We start from the raw sequence: 19,988 nt of genomic DNA, 5'->3' as shown, positions 1-19,988 counted from the left end.
AATAGGATTAGGATGAGGTGGAGGATAAATGTGTGGCTGAAGGATTGGAGCAGGGGGCAGGGATTCAGATTTCTGGATCATTGGGACCTCTTTTGGGGCAGGTGTGACCTATACAAAAAGGACAGGTTGCACTTGAATACCAGGGGTCCAATATCCTGGTGGGGAGGTTTGCTAAGCATACTGGGGAGAGTTTAAACTAGAATTGTTGTGGGGGTGGGAACCGAACTGAAGAGATTGGGGAAGAGGAGGTTAGCTCACAAATAGAGAAAGCTTGTAGACAGTGTGAGAGGGAGGATAGGCAGGTGATAGAGAAGGGACACGCTCAGGCCGAAGGTTTGAGATGTGTCTATTTTAATGCAAGGAGTGTTGTGAAGAAAGTGGATGAGCTTAGAGTGTGGATCAGTTCTTGGAGATATGATGTGGTGGCCATTACAGAGACTTGGATGGCTCAGGGACAGGATTGGTTACTTCAAATGCCGGGTTTTAGATGTTTCAGAAAGGACAGGGAGGGAGGCAAAAGAGGTGGGGCATGGTACTGTTGATCAGAGATAGTATCACGGATGCAGAAACGGTGGACACCATGGAGGGATTGTCTATGGAGTCTCTGTGGGTGGAGGTTAGGAACAGAAAGGGGTCAGTGACTTTACTGGGTGTTTTTTATAGGCTGCCTAATAGTAACAGGGATATCGAGGAGCAGATAGGGAAACAGATCCTGGAAAGGTGTAATAATAACAGAGTTGTCATGATGGGAGATTTTAATTTCCGAAATATCAACTGGCATCTCCCTAGATCAAGGGGTTTAGATGGGGTGGAGTTTGTTAGGTGTGTTCAGGAAGGTTTTTTGACACAGTATGTAGATAAGCCTACAAGAGGAGAGGCTGTACTTGATTTGGTATTGGGAAATGAATCTGGTCAGGTGTCAGATCTCAGTGGGGGAGCACTTTGGAGATAGTGATCATAATTCTATCTCCTTTACAATAACATTGCAGAGAGATAGGAACAGACAAGTTAGAAAAGCATTTAATTGGAGTAAGTGGAATTATGAGGCTATCAGGCAGGAAATTGGAGGCTTAAATTGGAAACTGATGTTCTCAGGGAAAAGTATGGAAGAAATGTGGCAGATATTTGGGGGATATTTGTGTAGAGCTCTGTATAGGTACGTTCCAATGAGACAGGGAAGTTATGGTAGGGTACAGGAACCATGGTGTACAAAGGCTGTAATAAATCTAGTCAAGAAGAAAAGAAAAGCTCACAAAAGGTTCAGAGAGCTAGGTAATGTCAGAGATCTAGAAGATTATAAGGCTACTAGGAAGGAGCTTAAGAAGGAAATTAGGAGAGCCAGAAGGGGCCATGAGAAGGCCTTAGCGAGCAGAATTAGGGAAAACCCCAAGGCATTCTACAAGTATGTGAAGAGCAAGAAGATAAGATGTGAAAGAATGGGACCTATCAAATGTGACAGTGGGAAGGTGTGTATGGAACCAGAGGAAATAACAGAGGTACATAATGAATACTTTACTTCAGTATTCACTTTGGAAAAGGATATTAGTGATTGTAATGATGACTTGCAGCAGACTGAAAAGCTTGAGCATGTAGATATTAAGAAAGAGGATGTGGTGGAGCTTTTGGAAAGCATCATGTTGGATAAGTCACTGGGACCATACGAAATGTACACCAGGCTACTGTGGGAGGTGGGGGAGGAGATTGCTGAGCTTCTGGCGATGATCTTTGCATCATCAATGGGGATGGGAGAGGTTCCAGAGGATTGGAGGGTTGCAGATGTTGTTCCTTTATTCAACAAAGGGAGTAGAGATAGCCCAGTGAGTCTTTCCTCAGTGGTTGGTAAGTTGATGGAGAAGATCCTGAGAGGCAGGATTAATAAACATTTGGAGAGGTATAATATGATTAGGAATAGTCAGCATGGCTTTGTAAAGGGCAAGTCATGCCTTATGAACTGATTGAATTTTTTTTAGGATGGTTCTATGCAACTAAACACATTGATGAAGGAAGAGCAGTAGATGTAGTGTATATGGATTTCAGCAAGGCATTTGATAAGGCATCCCATGCAAGGCTTATTGAGAAAGGGGATCTTGCTTTGTGGATCCAGAACTGGCTTGCCCACAGAAGGCAAAGAGTGGTTGTAGACGGGTCATATTCTGCATGGAGGTCGGTCACCAGTGGGGTGCCTGAGGGATCTGTTCTGGGATCCCTGCTCTTTGTGATTTTTATAAATGACCTAGCTGAGGAAGTGGAGGGATGGGTTAGTAAGTTTGCTGATGACACAAAGGTTGAAGGTGTTATGGATAGTGTAGAGGGCTGTCAGAGGTTACAGTGGGACATTGATAGGATGCAAAACTGGGTTCAGAAGTGGCAGATGGAGTTCAATCCAGATAAGTGTGAAGTGGTTCATTTTGGTAGGTCAAATATGATGGCAGAATATAGTATTAATGGTAAGACTCTTGGCAGAGTGGAGGATCAGCGGGACCTTGGGGTCCGAGTCCATAGGACACTCAAAGCAGCTGTGCAGCTTGACTCTGTGGTTAAGAAGGCTTATGGTGTATTGGCCTTCATCAATCACGGAATTGAATTTAGGAGCTGAGAGGTAATGTTGCAGCTATATAGGACCCTGGTCAGACCCCACGTGGAGTACTGTGCTCAGTTCTGGTCACCTCACTACAGGAAGGATGTGGAAGCCATTGAAAGGGTGCAGAGGAGATTTACAAGGATGTTGCCTGGATTGGGGAGCATGCCTTATGAGAATAGGTTGAGTGAACTCAGCCTTTTCTCCTTGGAGCGAAGGAGGATGAGAGGTGACCTGATAGACGTGTACAAGATGATGAGAGGCGTTGATTGTGTGGATAGTCAGAGGCTTTTTCCCAGGGCTGAAATGGTTGCCACAAGAGGACACAGGTTTAAGGTGCTAGGGAGTAGGTACAGAGGAGATGTCAGGGGTAAGTTTTTTAATCAGAGAGTGGTGAGTGCGTGGAATGGGCTGCTGGCAATGGTGGTGGAGGCGGATATGATAGGATTTTTTAAGACGCTTTTAGATAGGTACATGGAGCTCGGTAAAATAGAGGACTATAGGTAAGCCTGGTAGTTTCTGAGGTAGGGACATGTTCGGCACAACTTTGTGCGCCGAAGGGCCCGCATTGTGCTGTAAGTTTTCTATGTTTCTAATCTAAGACCAGGGGACACAACCTCTGAATAGAGGGATGTCCATTTAAAATGGAGATAAGAAGGAATTTATTTAGCCAGTGAGTTGTGAATCTGTGGAATTCGTTGCCACAGGTGGCTGTGGAGCCCAAGTCATTGGGTAGATTTAAGACAGGTTCTTCATGAGGCAGAGCGTAAAAGGTTACAGTGAGAAAGCAGGAGAATGGGTTTGAGAGGGAAATGGAACAGCTATGATCAAATGGTGGACTAGGCTTGATGGGCTGAGTGGCTGAATTGTGCTCCGATTTCTTATGGTCCTATGGAGTAAAGCCCTTCCCTCTATTGAGCACATCTACATAAACTGCTCTTGGAGGAAAGCAGCATCTATCATCAAAGACCCCTCCCCCCTCCATCGTCACCCAGATCTTCTCACTGCTTCCATCTGAAAGGAAGTACAGGAGCCTCAAGACCCACCAGGTTCAGGAAAAGTTATTACCCTTCAACTATCTGGCTCTTGAACCAGACAGGATACCTTCACTCACCCTAATACTGAACTGTTCCCACAACCTATGGACTCACATTCAAGGATTCTTCATCTGATACTCTCAATGTTTATTGCTTATTCATTATTATTATTATTATTATTTTCCCTTTTGTATTTGCACAGTTTGTTGTCCTTTGCACATTAATTGTTGTCCATCCTGCTAGGTGTGGTCTTTCATTGATTCTATTGTTCTTCTTGGATTTACAGTGAATGAAAATGAATTTCACGGTTGTGTCTGGTGACAGATACAAACTTTGAGATTTTATTTGAATTATGCCCTTTCATATTAGCCATTTACACTGAAAGAAAACATCTCTAGCTGTCCACTCAAACTCTGCCTCTTAGCAACTAAATCTCAGAATATCCGTTAACCAGGAGCCATCCCTGCCTTGTGAAAGCAAAGCGTCTGTAATATCCACAATGTGATAATTCCATGTAGTGCCTCAGGATCTAAGTTCATCAACCTTGTACTTTGTAATGATGAGTCAGACAACAGGAAGCAGAGACAACAAAGTCAACATCAGCAAATGACAAAGTCATTGACCTTAGCATAGGTGGGCAGAGGGAGAGGGAGAAGGAACACTGCCTTGTCATTGAACTTGGGAAGGGGTGGGGGGGGGGGAATGAGTGGAAGGGGACACTACCTCGCCATTGACCTCCAGAAGGAGGTGGTTTGAGGAGGGGGAGGGGACACCACCTTGTCATTGACGTTGGGAAGTGCGGGGGTGAGAGAGAGGGGACACCACATCCCATTTGACCTAGAGGAGAGGGAAGGGGAGGGTCACTGCATCATCATTGACATTGGAAAAGGAGAAGAGAAGGGGAGAGGACAACACCTTGTAATTGACTTTGGGAAGGGGAGAGGGGACATTGACTCGTCATAAACCTTGGGGAGGGGGAGGGAACACCGACCCGTCACTGACTTCGGGAAGGGGGAGGGGGTTGGGGTCACCTACTCGTCATTGACCTTGGGAAGGGGGAGGGGCACCTCCTGGCCCTTGACCTTGGGAAGAGATGAGAGAACATCGCTTCATCGCTGACCTCTGGTCCTGGGGTTGTTGGGTTGGGTGTCGGGGTTGAAGAGTGGATGATGATTGGTTCTGGGGAGTGCAGCCCCATGGTGTGGGGAGGTTAGTGCAGGTGTGAAGTGGGGTAAGGGGATTAGGGTTAGATGGGTTTTTTTCTGGCAGTGATAAGCTGAGGTTCTGGGGTGATTAATCAAGCAGGTAAGGTGTGACATGGGACTCGTGTTGGGGTTGTGTGGAAGGCGAGTGGCCTGTGCGGGTGGGAAGGATGACTTGCAGTTCTGGGATGTCTTGAGTGAGTGGGTGGGGTGTGAGGTAGCGAACAGGCATGTGGAAGGACCTTCATATCAAACGCATTGTTTCAGGTGGAGCCGTTCGCCAGTCTGTCTGAGATGGTGAGGAATTCTGTTCCACGGATCCTCATTAACCAAGATTTGGTTGGCTCCCTCACTCGGAACCCACTGCGGTCAAAGGATGTGGTGGAACTGGGGGACGTGGTTCGGGGTGTGAAGAGACTCTCAGACCTGTTGGGCTGGACTGACCAAGTTAACCAACTGCTCAGCGGAGAACAAAGTGAGATGTAACTTCCCAACTCCCTCCTGCAGTGTGATTCTCCCTCAGTACCACTCTTTTGTTGAAATAAATATACTAAACTTTATTCAAGTACAAAAGATATACAAAGGTTAGGGTAACCATAAGGTTACTGAATTGAAATTAAAATACAGCTGTAATGCACTTAATACCCTGCTTGGCCACAGTTCTCAGAAATCCCCCATTGAACCTATGCTCCCTCTCCAAGGACGCCTTGGCACAGATGTAGACCCGGAAGTGGGGCAGAGCATTCAACAGCCCACTGCCTGGACCCACGAATGGCCATCTTGGCCAGGTCTAAGAGCAAGCCTACCAGGACATCCTCCGAGTGACCCTCCCGACTGGGTAACCATACTAGGAACGTGGGCTGAAGTGCAGCCAGAACTTGAGTAGCAGCCCCTCCAGATATTCAAACGGGCTGCAACCTCTCGCATCCACGTAGGCATGGTACACTGACTCCTCCCGGCCACAGACAAGACAGGTGGACAGAGTAACAGCGAAGATGCTCAGGAATCTATTCCATGGTACTGCCTTGTACAACCCCCCTCCACCCCAGGTTCCTAATGTACAGAGGAGGGACCCCTGCATAGAGAGACTTCTACTGGTGGCCTCCCTCACTGCCTGATGGTGAGCCAGACCACCACAGTGTGCCCGGATGGCAGGCAAGGGCACTGAAGTGAAAAGTGTGCAAGGGGAGCCCGTACGGGAACCGTCTCGACATATCGTGGAACGGCATGACGGGCATCTGCGAGACAGCTCATGCTATGTGGGACCAGCTCCCAAAGGAGATCTCAAGGTTTGGGTCCGGTGTGGATGGAGTCACTCCACACCCACTGTGGCAGGATGGGAAATGACCTTCCCTGTGGAATGTGGGTGCAGGAGTACTCTGACCAGAAGAAACCATTCCAGACCTGCAGAGTTTCTTGTAAAACCCTGGCATCTCCCACATGGTGACGTGGCTGATGCTCAATCAAGATGCTATCAACCTTGGCCTTAAATTGTTGTTCACTTCACTTGTTTGCATGACTTGTGTATTTTTTTTCTTTCTCTTGCACACCAAGTTTTATTTATTTAAATTGGGTTCTTTCAAGAGTCTTGCTTTGTGGCTACTTGTGAACAAGCAAATCTCAAGGTTTATACATTCTTTGATAATAATGTACTTGAATCTTGAAATATACCCAATAACTTGGCCTCCACAGCCACCTGTGTGAACAAATCCACACCACTCTGGTTAAAGAAATTCCTCCTCATTTCCATACTGAAAAAAACACCTGTCTATTCTGAGGCTATATCCTCTAGTCTTAGACTCCCACACTATAGGAAACATTCTCTCCACATCCACTCTTTTGAGGCCTTTCAACATTTGATAGGTTTCAATGAGGTCACCCCTCATTCTTCTGAATTCCAGTGAATACTGGCCCAGAGCCCTCAAACACTTCTCATACTTTCAATCCCAGAATCATTTTTGTAAAGCCCCTTTGAACCCTCTTCAATGTCAGCAGATCCTTTCTTAGATAAGGTGCCCAAAACTGCTCACAATACTCTGTGAGGCCTTACCAGTACTTTATAAAGGCTCTACTTTACATCCTTGCTCTGATATTCTAGTCTTCTCAAAATGAATGCCAGCATCACATTTGCCTTTCTCACCACTGACTCAACCTGCAAATTAACCTTTAGGGAATCCTGCTTGAGGTCTCCCAAGTCCTTTTGCAGCTCAGAATTTTGAATTTTCTCTCCATTTAGAAAATATTCTACTCTTTTATTTCTTCTACCAATGTGCATGACAGCATCTGCCATGTTGGTGAGGCCTAATCTGGAATATTGTGTGCAGTTTTGGTAACCTACCTACAGGAAACATGTAAACAAGGGCTGAAAGAGCCAGAGAAAATTTACAAGGATGTTGCCTGGTCTGGAGGACCTGAGTTATAACGAAACATTGAATAGGCTAGGACTGTATTCTTCAGAATGAAGGAGATTGAGGGGAAATTTGATAGAAGTATAGATCAGATAAATGCAAGCAGGGTTTTTCCACTGAGGTCAGGTGGGACTACAACCAGAGGCCATGTCTTAAGGGTGAAAGGGGAGAATTTTAAGGGGAACATCAGGGGAAACTTCTTCACTCAGGGGGTCATGGGATTGTGGAGTGAGTTGCCAGCACAAGTGAGCTCGATTTCAACACCTAAGAGAAGTTTGGATCGGTGCATGGATAGTAGGGATATGGAGGGGTATTGTCTGGGTATAGATTGTTGGAAGTACGCAGATAAATGGCTTTGGCATGGACTAGGTAGGCTAAAGGGCCTCTTTTCGTGCTGTACATTTCCTGCATCTTCCAACTTGCTCCCATAAAATTCCAGCCATTACTGTTCTATTGGCATCCCTGCTTGTGTTCCTTTCTAATCAATTTTAATTTATTTAATCAATTCCTTTCGAATCAACCTGCTCCTCTCTCATGCCTCTAATTCTCTTTACTCCACTGTAATACTAATACATCTAACTTTAGGTTCTCCTCAAATTATAGCGTGAATTCTTTCATATTATGAACACTGTCAGCTAAGGGTTCCATTACCTCCAATCAATTCAGGTTCATTCCATAACACCAGTGGAACTGCTAATCCCCTTGTGGGCTCAACAACGAGCTGCTCCAGGAAGACATCTCATAGGCTCTCTTTGGATCCAGCACCAGCCTGATTTTCCCAATATTGAAATCCCCCATGACTATTGTAACAGTACCCTTTTGACATGCATTTTCTGTCTCCTGTTGTAACTTGTAGACCACAAGTTTGCTACTGTTTGGAGGTCTGTATATAATTCTCATCAGGGTCTTTTTACCCAGGCAGTTCCTTAGCTCTGCCCACAATGATTTTACACCTTCTGATCCTATGTCACCTCTTTCTAATGATTTGATTTAATTTCCTATTAGCAGAGCCACCCCAACCCCTCTGCCTTCCTGCCTGTCGATACAATATGCATCCTTGCATGTTAAGATCTCTAATCTTCTTTCAGCCATGAGTCAGTGATGCCTACAAAGTCATACATGCCAATCTCTAACTGTGCTACAAGTTCATCTACCTTTTTCCATATATTATGTGCATTCAAATACAACGCCTCAGTCTTTTATTCACCCTTTTCAGTTTTGTCCATCTTTTACATTGTAACTCATCCTATTGACTGCAATTTTGGCCTTTCATCAGCCTCTCCTTGCTGGGAGTCTCACTGCACACTGCCTCTGTTTGTCAACCAGGCATTTTGTGGCAGCATGCAACAGACTGGCACAGGTAACAAAATGCAGTCAGAGTCAAACGCTCGCAGAGACCCAAGGAGGTAGTCATGATCAACCCTGTCAAACACCTCCTGGTTGAGAGAGTGAAAGGCAGCTGACTGGCCAGCATTATCGAAGAGATGGATCAGGTCCCAGATGAGAAGAAATTGTCCTGAATGGACCAACCCAGGACCATTTTGGACTGTTCTGGGTGGATCATTTAGAACAGTATGGAACCCAGGCAATCAGCCATTGTCTGGGCACGGAGAGACACTGGGCACCAATTCCGCAAGTGGGGAAAGTCCCCTTCTGCAGCAGGACCATGACTGCCCTCCTCCACGAGAGGGACATCTCACCTGACAGACTTTTGCTCGGGACCCTGGTATAGTCGGAATCCAGTATGTCCCAGAATTGAAATTTTAGTTACTGAAATTGAGCGATTCAGTTCACTTCCCCCGTGGTATGTAACTTGTGCTCCTTACATAAACATAAAAAAAGTTGCCAACATTATAACTCTCTTTCTCTTTGATTTTTAATGCTCTCTCTCTCTGTTTTCTTTCTTTTTCACCAATTCCTTTTTTTAAAGAACAGTCTCATTTTGTGAAATGTTTTCAAAGTTAAAACTCTTTTTAAAATAGCACAGAATCTAATGGAGGTCAGGGTAGATTACCTGAACACTCGGCAAAGTGAGAGGATTATTCTGCCTCTTTTGTCACTTGCCCTAAGCCATCAGGCTATGGAGTATATCTCTGTGGCGGAACAGATAAACAACCCGATCCGGTGTAGGTTCCTGGAAGTGTTGGAGCGAATGGAGATTTGTGAACAAGCGTGTCCACCTCAGGTAAGTGGTCCTCGTCATAAGAATCAGGCCACTCTATTTCTTCCTCTACCTTTCGTGGACTTTGAAGACACATGAACGCACGCCTGTTCCACCTGATTTCACCTCGTGATGTTCTGTGACAAATGATTGTGGTGCATGCTGCCTGACTATTTTTCCTTTGGTGAACTGGTCTGAAACCCAAACAGCAAACACAAGAAAATCTGCAGATGCTGGAAATTCAAGCAACACACTTAAAATGCTGGTGGAACACAGCAGGCCAGGCAGCATCTACAGGAAGAAGTACAGTCAATGTTTCGGGCCGAGACCCTTTGTCAGGACTAACTGAAAGAAGAAACAGTAAGAGACTTGAATGTGAAAATTTGAAAGTTTCGAATCTCTTACTAGCTCTTCTTTCAGTTAGTCCTGACAAAGGGTCTCGGCCTGAAATGTCGACTGTACTTCTTCCTGTAGATGCTGCCTGGCCTGCTGTGTTCCACCGGCATTTTGTGTGTGTTGCTTGAAACCCAAACAGCTTCACTGCTGTGCGGTGACGAAGATTTTGCTCTGTGTCTGAGACTGTGCATTCTCTTCATTTTCTTATGTGTGTTGTCTCAAAATTTCTCATTTTGTCTAAGTCTGGTCAGTGAGGTTGGAGAAGGGAAGGAAGAATGGACAGGCTTACATAAGAACATGAGAAATAGGAGCAGGAGTAGGCCATCTGGCCCATTGAGCCTTCCCCACCATTCAATAAGATCATGGCTGATCTGTCCGTAAACTCAGCTCCATCTATCTGCCTTTTCCCCATAACCCTTAATTCCCCTATGTAAAAATCTATCGAATTGTATCTTAAGTATATTTAGTAAAGAAGCCTCAACTGCTTCCTTGGGCAGAGAATTCCACAGATTCACCACTCTCCGGGAAAAACAGTTTCTCCTCATCTCTGTCCTAAATCTTCTCCCCTGAATCTTGAGGCAATGTCCCCTAAGAGGCTACTGTCAGAAAAAGACCTGACCTTAGAACGGGCATGGACCATTGCAATATCTTTAGAAGCTGTAGCAGAACTACAGAAAAAGAGTTTAGAATGTGAAATGCACAGAATGTCCTTGAATGGTGCAAAAAGCCAATAGTGTTATTGATGTGGCAAATCCTTCCATGATGCAAATGACTGTTATTTCAAAGAAAAAGCTTGCAGAAAGGGTTACAGACAAGGTCACATAGAGAGTGTACAAGGCAGACAAAATGCACAACCAAAGAGAATAACCACACGAATGGAAAGTTTCAAACACAAAACTAAGCAAATGCATAAAGGTACCAAATGCGAAACAACATCAGAAAACATAGAGCCTGACAAAGGTGAGCTGTCATGCCTGGAACGCCATACGGAATGAGATCACAACAAATCTGAATCACAATAGGTTGTCTGGTGTAAAACTGAAAATGAAGCTGGATGCATGGTCAGCTTTGTCTATAATTTCAGAGGCTAACTACAACAGATTGTTTTCTAAGATACCATTCAAGAAGACCTCAGTGATGCTAAAGACCTACACAGGTAAAATGTGTCTCCCAAAGGCAAACTGAAAGTGAATGTGACCTATGGAGGCCAAGCACAGCAGTTTGAACTTTATGTATTGAAAAGTGGCCAGTATTTTTCTTAGTGTCTGGCCCATTAATATCCCTACATCATATTGCAACTAAACTGTAGTACACCAGCCTTGTCTATTTGAATCCAAAGCCTCAAGGAAAGCTCTCTCTTGGTCTGAATCATGGACTTCTTTGACCTCCTGAAAAACTGTTTTTGAGTGGCCAACTGTCTTCCATTAGTGGCATTTCACTTCTTTTGCTGGATGGAGCTCTTTGATGTGAAATGGAGAGTTGCTGCATCTCCTGCAGTTGGGCATTTTACCTGTTCTTTGGTTCACTTGTCTGTTCTATTTGAGTTGAGCTCTCTACTGTCACTTCTTTCTGACTGCACCCTTTTTTTTGTACAGCTTCTAGCTTTACCTCGGCATCGTTTTCGTGCCTGAGTTCTTCCTGTGGCTGACGAACATTCTCACTCTGCCTGACCATTGTAATAGCTCTCTATAGTGTGAGATTGAATTGACTTTATTTCTTACATCCTTCACATACATGAGCAGTAAAAATCTTTACGTCTCTGTCTAAATGTGCAATGTGAATTCATAGTAATTTATAATAAATAGAACAATGTCACATAGAAATACACTCAAATTAGCGTGAATTCATCAGTCTGATGGCCTGGTGGAAGAAGCTGTTGGTTCTGGCTTTTATGCTGTGGTACCATTTTCTGGATGGTAGCAGCTGGAGTAGATTGTGGTCGGGGTGACTTGGTTCTCCAATGATCCTACGGGCCCTTTTCTCACACCTGCCTTTGTAAATGTCCTGAATCATGGAAAGTTCACAGCTACAGATGTGCTGGGCTTTCTGCAGCACTCTCTGCAGAATCCTGTGATTAAGTGAGGTACAGTTCCCAAACCAGGTAGTGATGCAGCCGGTCAAGATGCTCTCAATTGTGTCCCTGTAGAAAGTTCTTAGGATACCAAATTTCATCATCTGTCTGAGGCGAAAGTTGCGCTGTTGCACCTTTTTCATCACACAGCTGGTGTGTACAGACCACGTGATTGCGCTCATCTGGGTGAGAGGCCACAATGTTGGCGGCACCACTACGTTTGACTTTCAAGTCTGCGATGGTATACAGCCCTCCCCACAAGTCACGTGTGCTGTTCATTGTGAATCTTGACTCAGTCTCGTCCCTGTATTGTTCCGCAGCCCTGATAGCTTTGCACAGATTGTAACTGCTTCTCTTGAGCTTCTGCTGATTGCTGGCAATGTAAGTTCCATTTCACGTGGTAAGTGCTGCTCACACAGAACTGTTAATCCAGGGTTTCTGGTTCGGGAAGACCCTGACTGACTTCTGATGGACAACATCATCGATGCACTTCCGAATGAAGCACATGACTCCATTTGTGAACTTGGAGACACCCTCATCATGGAGACGTTCCAGGCAACGTCATCAAAGCAGTCCTGCAGCATGGAGGCCAATTGGTTAGACCAACAGTGGACAGTTTTAACTATGACCGCCTCTTGTTTCAGCTTCTGACTGTACATCAGCAAAAGCAGGATCGAAGAATGATCTGATTTTCCAAAAGCTGGGCGAAGGTGAGCTTTGGAAGCATTGCAGAGGGAGTATAACAGTGGTCAAGCGTGTTATTTCCACAAGTGCTCACCTGGATGTGCTGACAAAACTTCGGAAAGATTTTCATCAGCGACACTTGATTAAAGTCATCAGCAACAATGAAGGCAGTCTCCGGCATGTTGATGGTCTCGTACAGTTCCTTGAGAGCCAAGCCAGTATTAGCCTGCAGTGGAAGATACAGCGCTGTGATGATAACAGCTGTGAACTCCCTAGGCAGCCAGTAGGGTCTGCACAGCAGAACCAGGTATTCCAGGTCTGGGAAGCAAAAAGGATTTGAGAACGTGCACATTCTGGGGGCTCGCACCAAGCATTGTTGACCATGAAGCATACCCCACCTCCTTTACTCTTCCCAGTGAGGTTTTTCGACCAGTCTACCCGGAACAGGGAGAACCCAGAAAGCTGGATGGCATGGTCTGGTATCTCCTCCTTCAGCCAGATCTCTATGAAGCACAGAACATTACATTCCTTTGTTTCCCACTGGTAGGAGATTCTGGCTCTCAGTCCACAAAGCTTGTTATCCAGGGACAGAATGTTAGCCAGGAGTATGCTAGGGAGCAGTGGCCAATTTGCACACCATCTCAGCCTCACCAGGATGCCGGCCCTTCTCCCTCTTTTCCGGCGCTTCTTCCGAGGTAGTGGCAGTGTAAGAGATGAATCTCCCATGGATCACGCAAGCAGGGATTCCCAGTGTAGGAAAGGAGGTACATAGTGGGTAAATGCTGGCTTTCCAATGGTCAGAAGGGTCAGTTTATCGTATCTGATGTGACTATCAGCTACTTGAACAGAAAATGCTAAGAAAGTTGTAGAGGTTAGTAGTATACTGTAGATTTAGAACACAGCTCGCAACATGGCCACCGTACACAGCGCCATCTCAGAGTGACTGATATCTCTCTGACAATTGGGTGTCTAGTAGCCCAGCAACAATCTTGTCTCCAATGAGCTCATCTCTCAGATTTCCATATGCACAGTTGTCTGACAAGGCATACAAAGCTGTGGTGAAGTCATTTACATTTTCATCTGACTCCTGTATTCTGGAGTTGAACTTTGCCCTTTCATGTTACATTTTGCTCTCCTGTGAAATATTCTTTGAATTTATCCTGCACTTATTTGTACTCCTATTTCCTGAGCCTCTATCAGTTCTAATCCATCCATGATGTTATCTGCTTTGTCGCCCATGCAGTATATCAGTGTACTTACTTGATGCTCTTCTGAAACCTGAGTGAGATTATTTGCAACCCTAAATCTCTCAAAGCATCTGAGCCATCTCTCAAAGTCCCCTGGTTTAGAGAAATTTCTTGGGGGGGGGGGGGCTTCTATTAGGTAAATAGATACTTCAGCTGTTTGCTCCATTTCCCAGTTTGTGTTTTTTTTTCTTATTTATAGAACCATAGAACATTACAGCACAGAAACAGGCCTTTTGGCCCTTCTTGGCTGTGCCGAACCATTTTTCTCCCTAGTCTCACTGACCTGCACCTGGACCATATCCCTCCATACACCTCTCATCCATGTACCTGTCCAAGTTTTTCTTAAATGTTAAAAGTGAGCCTGCATTTACCACTTCATCTGGCAGCTCATTCCACACTCCTACTCTCTGTGTGAAGAAGCCCCTCCCCCCAATGTTCCCTTTCAACTTTTCCCCCTTCACTCTCAACCCATGTCCTCTGGTTTTTCTCTCCCCTAACCTCAGTGGAAAAAGCCTGCTTGCATTCACTCTATCTATACCCATCATAATTTTATGTACCTCTATCAAATCTCCCCTCATTCTTCTACGCTCCAGGGAATGAAGTCCTAACCTATTCAACCTTTCCCTGTAACTCAGTTTCTCAAGAACCTTCTCTGCACCCTTTCAACCTTATTAATATCCTTCCTGTAATTCGGTGACCAAAACTGCACACAATATTCCAAATTCGGCCTCACCAATACTTTATACAACCTTACCATAACATTCCAACTCTTATACTCAGTACTTGGATTTATAAAGGCCAACATACTGAAAGCTCTCTTTACTACCCTATCTACCTGTGATGCCACTTTTAGGGAATTCTGTATCTGTATTCCTAGATCCCTCTGTTCTACTGCACTCCTCAGTGCCCTACCATTTACCTTGTATGTTCTACCTTGGTTTTTCCTTCCAAAGTGCAATACCTCACACTTGTCTGTATTAAACTCCATCTGCCATTTTTCAGCCCATTTTTCCAGCTGATCCAGATTTGGACTACAAGTGTCTTCTTTTCACTCCCTGAGAGTTTGACTGACTTCTCCACTGCATCTGTGTCTCTCTGTATTTGCCAGGCTAGTGGACTGCAGATTATTACAATGTAGCTACTTTTGGGTGCAGCTTGAAGACACTGCCTAACAATCCTGGCCAGGTCTCAGCTCAGCCTCAGGGTGCATACAAACTAGCAACTAGCATAGGCACTATAGGTTGACTTTGGATATTTTTCATTGATATGTACAAACAAGAACTCTCTTACTGTAAATTCTTTCTTGTTGGGGATCTCACTTGGTCTGTAGCCCGAATTCCTCGATGGTCAACCACATCTGACACCATGTTGTGTTAGTTATTGAGGGAGAGTGCAGAGCACACCAGCATGACGGCCTTGCAGGATATCCAACTGAACTTTATTTAATACTCTGCTTGTCCGTATGTGAACTCCTCCCATATGGAAGCGACTATCCCTGCAGCATAGGAATAACCTATTAACTATCACAACACCTACAATATATTTGGCTTCAGAGGATTCGCACATCCTCCTTTTGTACCTCTGGAGTGGGGAGGTCCAGTGTCCCCCACTTCAGAGGAAACTTTGGTCCTTAGCACCACATCCTCCCTCACGGCCTCTCCAGGGCCTTGCTGAACCACTGAAGTATCTGTACCAGAAAGAGAAGTTATTAAGTGAGAGTACCAGTTCCGCCAACCTGAGGAGTGTGGTGGTGTTGGGGAACTGGTACTCACACTTACTAACTTCTCTTTCGGCTCTTCCCACTTTCTCCAGATCAAGGGTGTAGCTATGGGCACTCGCATGGACCCTAGCTATGCCTGCCTCTTTGTGGGTTATGTGGAACAGTCTATGCTCCAAATCTATACTGGTACCGCTACCCAACTTTTCCTTCAATACATTGATGACTACACTGGTGCTGCTTCCTGCACCCATGCTGAGCTCGTCAATTTCATTGACTTTGCCTCTAACTTTCACCCAGCCCTCAAATTCACTTGGTCCATCTTGGACACTTCTCTCCCCTTTCTCGATCTTTCGGTCTTCATCTCTGGAGATAGACTGTCCACTGACATCTTCTATAAACCCACTGACTCCCATAACTACCTTGATTATACCTCTTCCTATGCTGCCAAATGCAAAAATTCTATTCCCTATTCCCAGTTCCTCCGTCTCCGCCGCATCTGCTCCAAGGATGAGGCTTTCCGTTCCAGGACATCCCAAATGTCCACTTTCTTTAAGAATCGTGGTTTTCCTTCTGCCATCATCAATGATGCCCTCACCCGCATCTCCTCCATTTCCCGCACTTCAGCCCTCACCCCATTCTCCCATCACCACAACAGGGACCATATCCCCCTTGTCCTCACCTATCACCCCACCAGCCTCCGGCTCCAGCATATTATCCTCCGAAACTTCCACCATCTTCAACAGGACCCCACCACTAAGGACATCTTTCCCTCTCTACTCCTCTCTGTTTTTCGCAGGGATCGTTCCCTCCATTACTGCCTGGTCCACACATCCCTCCCCACAGATCTCCCACCTGGCACTTATCCCTGCAAGTGTAAGTGCTACACCTGTCCCTACACCTGATCTCTTACCACCATTCAGGGCCCCAAACAGTCCTTCCAGGTGAGGCAACACTTGTGAGTCTGTTGGGGTAATCTATTGCATCCGGTGCTCCCAGTGCGGCCTCCTCTACATCGGCGAGACCCGACGCAGATTGGGGGACCGCTTCGTCGAGCACCTACGCTCTGTCCACCACAACAGACAGGATCTCCTGGTTGCCACTCACTTCAACTCTCCCTCTCATTCCCATTTGGATATGTCCATACATTGCCTCCTCTACTGCCATGATGAAGCCAAACTTCGGTTGGAGGAACAACATCTCGTATACCGTCTGGGTAGTCTCCAGCCTCAGGTCTCCAGGTATGAACATCTAATTCTCCAACTTCCGGTAATTCCCTCCCTCTCCCTTCCCCATCCCACCTTCACTCTGTCTCCTCTTCTAGCTGCCTATCACCTCTCATGACTCTGCCTTCTTCTACTACCCATAGTGCTTTCCCCTTAGATTCCTTCTTCACCTCTCCTGCCTATCACCTCCCTGCTTCCCCTCCCCCACCCCTTGATCTTTCCTCTGATTGGTTTTCCACCCTCCCCCCACCTTCTTTATAGGGCCCCTGCCCCCTCCTTTAGTCCTGACAAAAGGTTTCAACCCAAAACATTGACTGCTTCTTTCAGCGGATGCTGCCTGACCTGCTGAGTTCATCCAGCTTTTTTGTACGTCTTGATTTGACCACAGCATCTGCAGTGTACTTTGTGTTTAATGAAAGATGACCTTTATGTCTGGCTCATGTAGAACCAAAACTGTTAACCTCTTATGGAGAAGGCACAAGATTGGCTCCAGGCAAACCAAGTACAACTGCTCGGACATGAGGCACCACTCTCCCAAAGCACAAGGGCATTGTCAAGGACCCATTAACCTTAACGAGGCACTCCGCAGCAGTGTACAACATTTGGATGTGGGCCTCAAAATGTGGCTTAAACCAGAATGCCTGCAGTCCCAAGAAGGTACTCATGGTCCACCCTGTCAAATGCCTTCTCCTGGTCAAGGGAGAGAAAAGTGACCGACAGACCAGCCTCTTGGCACAGGTATAAATCAGATCCCGGACAAGGTGGATTTGTCCTGGAGGAACCGCCGTGGGACCGTGTAGAACTGGTCAGGGTGAACCACTTGAGCCAGCACAGAGCCCAGATGATTAGCCATTGCCTGGGCAAAGATCTGGTATTCCGCGCTGAGGAGGGATACTGGACGCCAATTCCACAGGTTGTGGAGATCCCCCTTCTTGGTCAGCAGGGCCACAACTGTTCTGCACCAAGAGAGGGGCATCTCACCCATTACCATTCTCTCCCCCAGTACTCCTGCATAACCAGTCCCCAGGATGTCCCAGAAGGCCCAGAGAAATTTCAACTGTCAACCCATCCAGTCCTGGGAACTTGCATCTCTGCAGCTGGTTGAGGGCACTGGTCAGCTCCTCTAAAGACAGCAGGGCACCTTGTCACTCAGCAGCCCCAGGGCCAACCCTAGGCAAGTTTCCCCACAGAGCCCCGCGTGCATCATCCCTGCACAGGTCTGGCGAGAATAGAGCCTCATAAAAGGAATGGTATATCTCAGACAATAATTCTCGCTGGATCCATGATGGAGGACCATCTTCTGCCTGAAACCCTGTGAGTTACCTGTGGACACTTCTCCCCTTCTCGAGAGGATAGAAGAAGGGTGAGCTATGGTCCAGATCCTGTAGCATCTGGACCTGCGACCTCACATAGTGTCTCAGCACCTCCTCCTTCCACTGGTACTTATCCCAGAGGGGCTGGTCCCATTAGTTAGTCCTAGCCAGGGGTCCCAACTTGTTTGGCTTGAGAGGGAGCAGATGGATCCCAGATATTCTATGCTTGGTCGTCCCACAAGCATATTCCTAGCAGAACAGTCAGATGTGACCCACATCCCACCAGAGCCTCAGGGAGGGGAACTCCTGTTCTTCATGCCTGATTTGCCAAAACTGATGGAATGAATCCTCCAGCAGCTGATGATTAAAATGGCAGCACACAGACCCCACCTGTGCAGGCAGTGCATTGAATGCTGTCCACACCAGGTGATGGTCTGAGCACGCAATTGGCTGCATTAGAGGCAGCCGATACCTGGGAGGCGTGTGCCTGGAGATGAACGGTTGATCAATCCATGAGCCCCCACCCCCTCTATATCTGCTCGAGAAAGCTCAGAGGTCAGGGTGAAGGCTCCTAAAAGGCAACTAAAAAAGATACAAGAAGGAAAAGATGAAATATGAGAGCAAACTAGCCAATAATATAAAGCAGGATACCAAAAGTTCAGTTATATAAAGAGTAAAAGGGAGGTGAGAGTTGATACTGACCACTGGAAAATGATGCTGGTGAGGTAGTAATTGGGGGACAAAGAAATAGCAGATCAACTTAATGGGTACTTTGCATCAGTCTTCACTGTGGAAGACACTAGCAGTGTGCCAGGGGTCTGTGATTGTCAAGGAACAGGAGTGAGGGCCATTGAGTTTGCCTAGCATTTTTTCCTTTTAAATAGCAAAGGTCCGAAGCTGGACAAGTCACCTGCACCAGAAGGACTACATCTCAGAGCCCTAAGAGAGGTTGCTGAAGAGATAACGGATGCATTTGGTCATGATCTTTCAAGAATCACTTGATTCTGACATGGTCCCGGAGGACTGGAAGATTGCAAATGTCACTCTACTTTTTAAGAAGGGAGGAAGGCTAAAAAAAGGAAATTATAGGCCAGTTAGCCCAACCTCAGTGGTTGTGAAAGTATTGGAGTCTATTATTAAGGATGAGGTTTTGGGGTACTTGGAGATTATTGATAAAATAAGTCAAAGTCAGCATGGTTTCTGTAGAGCCAAATTGTGCTAAGAGTTCTTTGGTGAAATAACAAGCAGGGTGGACAAAGGAGAGGCAGTGGATGGCATTTACTTGGATTTTCAGAAGGCATTTGATAAGGTGCCACACATGAGTGAGATAACATCATGTGGTGTTACAGGAAAGATACTGACATAAATAGAAGAATGTCTGTCAGACGGTAGGCAATGACTGAGAATAAAAGGGGCCTTTTCTTGTTGGCTGCCAGTGACTAGCGGTGTTCCTCAGTGGTCAGTATTGAGACCGCTACTTTTCACATTGATTTTCAGGTAGATGGAGCTCGTCAGCCTGGGAAGGCAGTCCAGCTAACCACAGAACCACAGAACACTACAGCACAGTACAGGCCCTTCAGCCCTCCATGTTGTGCCGACCCATATAATCCTTAAAAAAAAGTACTAAACCCCCACTACCCCATAACCCTCTATTTTTCTTTCATCCATGTGCTTGTCCAAGAGGCTATTAAATACCCCTAATGTTTTAGCCTCCACCACCATCCCTGGCAAGTCATTCCAGGCACTCACAACCCTCTGTGTAAAAAACTTAGCTCTGATGTCTCCCCTAAACTTCCCTCCCTTAATTTTGTACATATGCCCTCTGGTGTTTGCTATTGGTGCCCTGGGAAACAGGTACTGACTATCCACCCTATCTATGCCTCTCATAATCTTGTAGACCTCTATCAAGTCCCCTCTCATTCTTCTACGCTCCAAAGAGAAAAGTCCC

General features: G+C 46.0%; 1 protein-coding gene across 11 annotated transcripts in view; it reads left to right on the top strand.

The window, feature by feature from the left end:
* The window catches only part of sirt3 (sirtuin 3), a 78,677-nt gene extending 69,595 nt beyond the window's left edge, over nt 1-9,082 (top strand). For all 11 annotated transcript variants that reach the window (XM_073049993.1, XM_073049990.1, XM_073049991.1 and 8 more), the window contains one exon: nt 5,085-9,082. In XM_073049993.1, the coding sequence (XP_072906094.1) occupies nt 5,085-5,303 (219 nt within the window). In that variant the 3' untranslated portion in view covers nt 5,304-9,082. The remainder of the gene's footprint in view (nt 1-5,084) is intronic.
* Nucleotides 9,083-19,988: the final 10,906 nt, after the last annotated feature.

The sequence above is a fragment of the Hemitrygon akajei genome, chromosome 6 (genome assembly GCF_048418815.1).
Source record: "Hemitrygon akajei chromosome 6, sHemAka1.3, whole genome shotgun sequence".
NCBI lineage: Eukaryota > Metazoa > Chordata > Chondrichthyes > Myliobatiformes > Dasyatidae > Hemitrygon > Hemitrygon akajei.
Note: the sequence above shows the minus strand (reverse complement) of the source record. Positions and strands in the feature narration are given on the sequence as shown.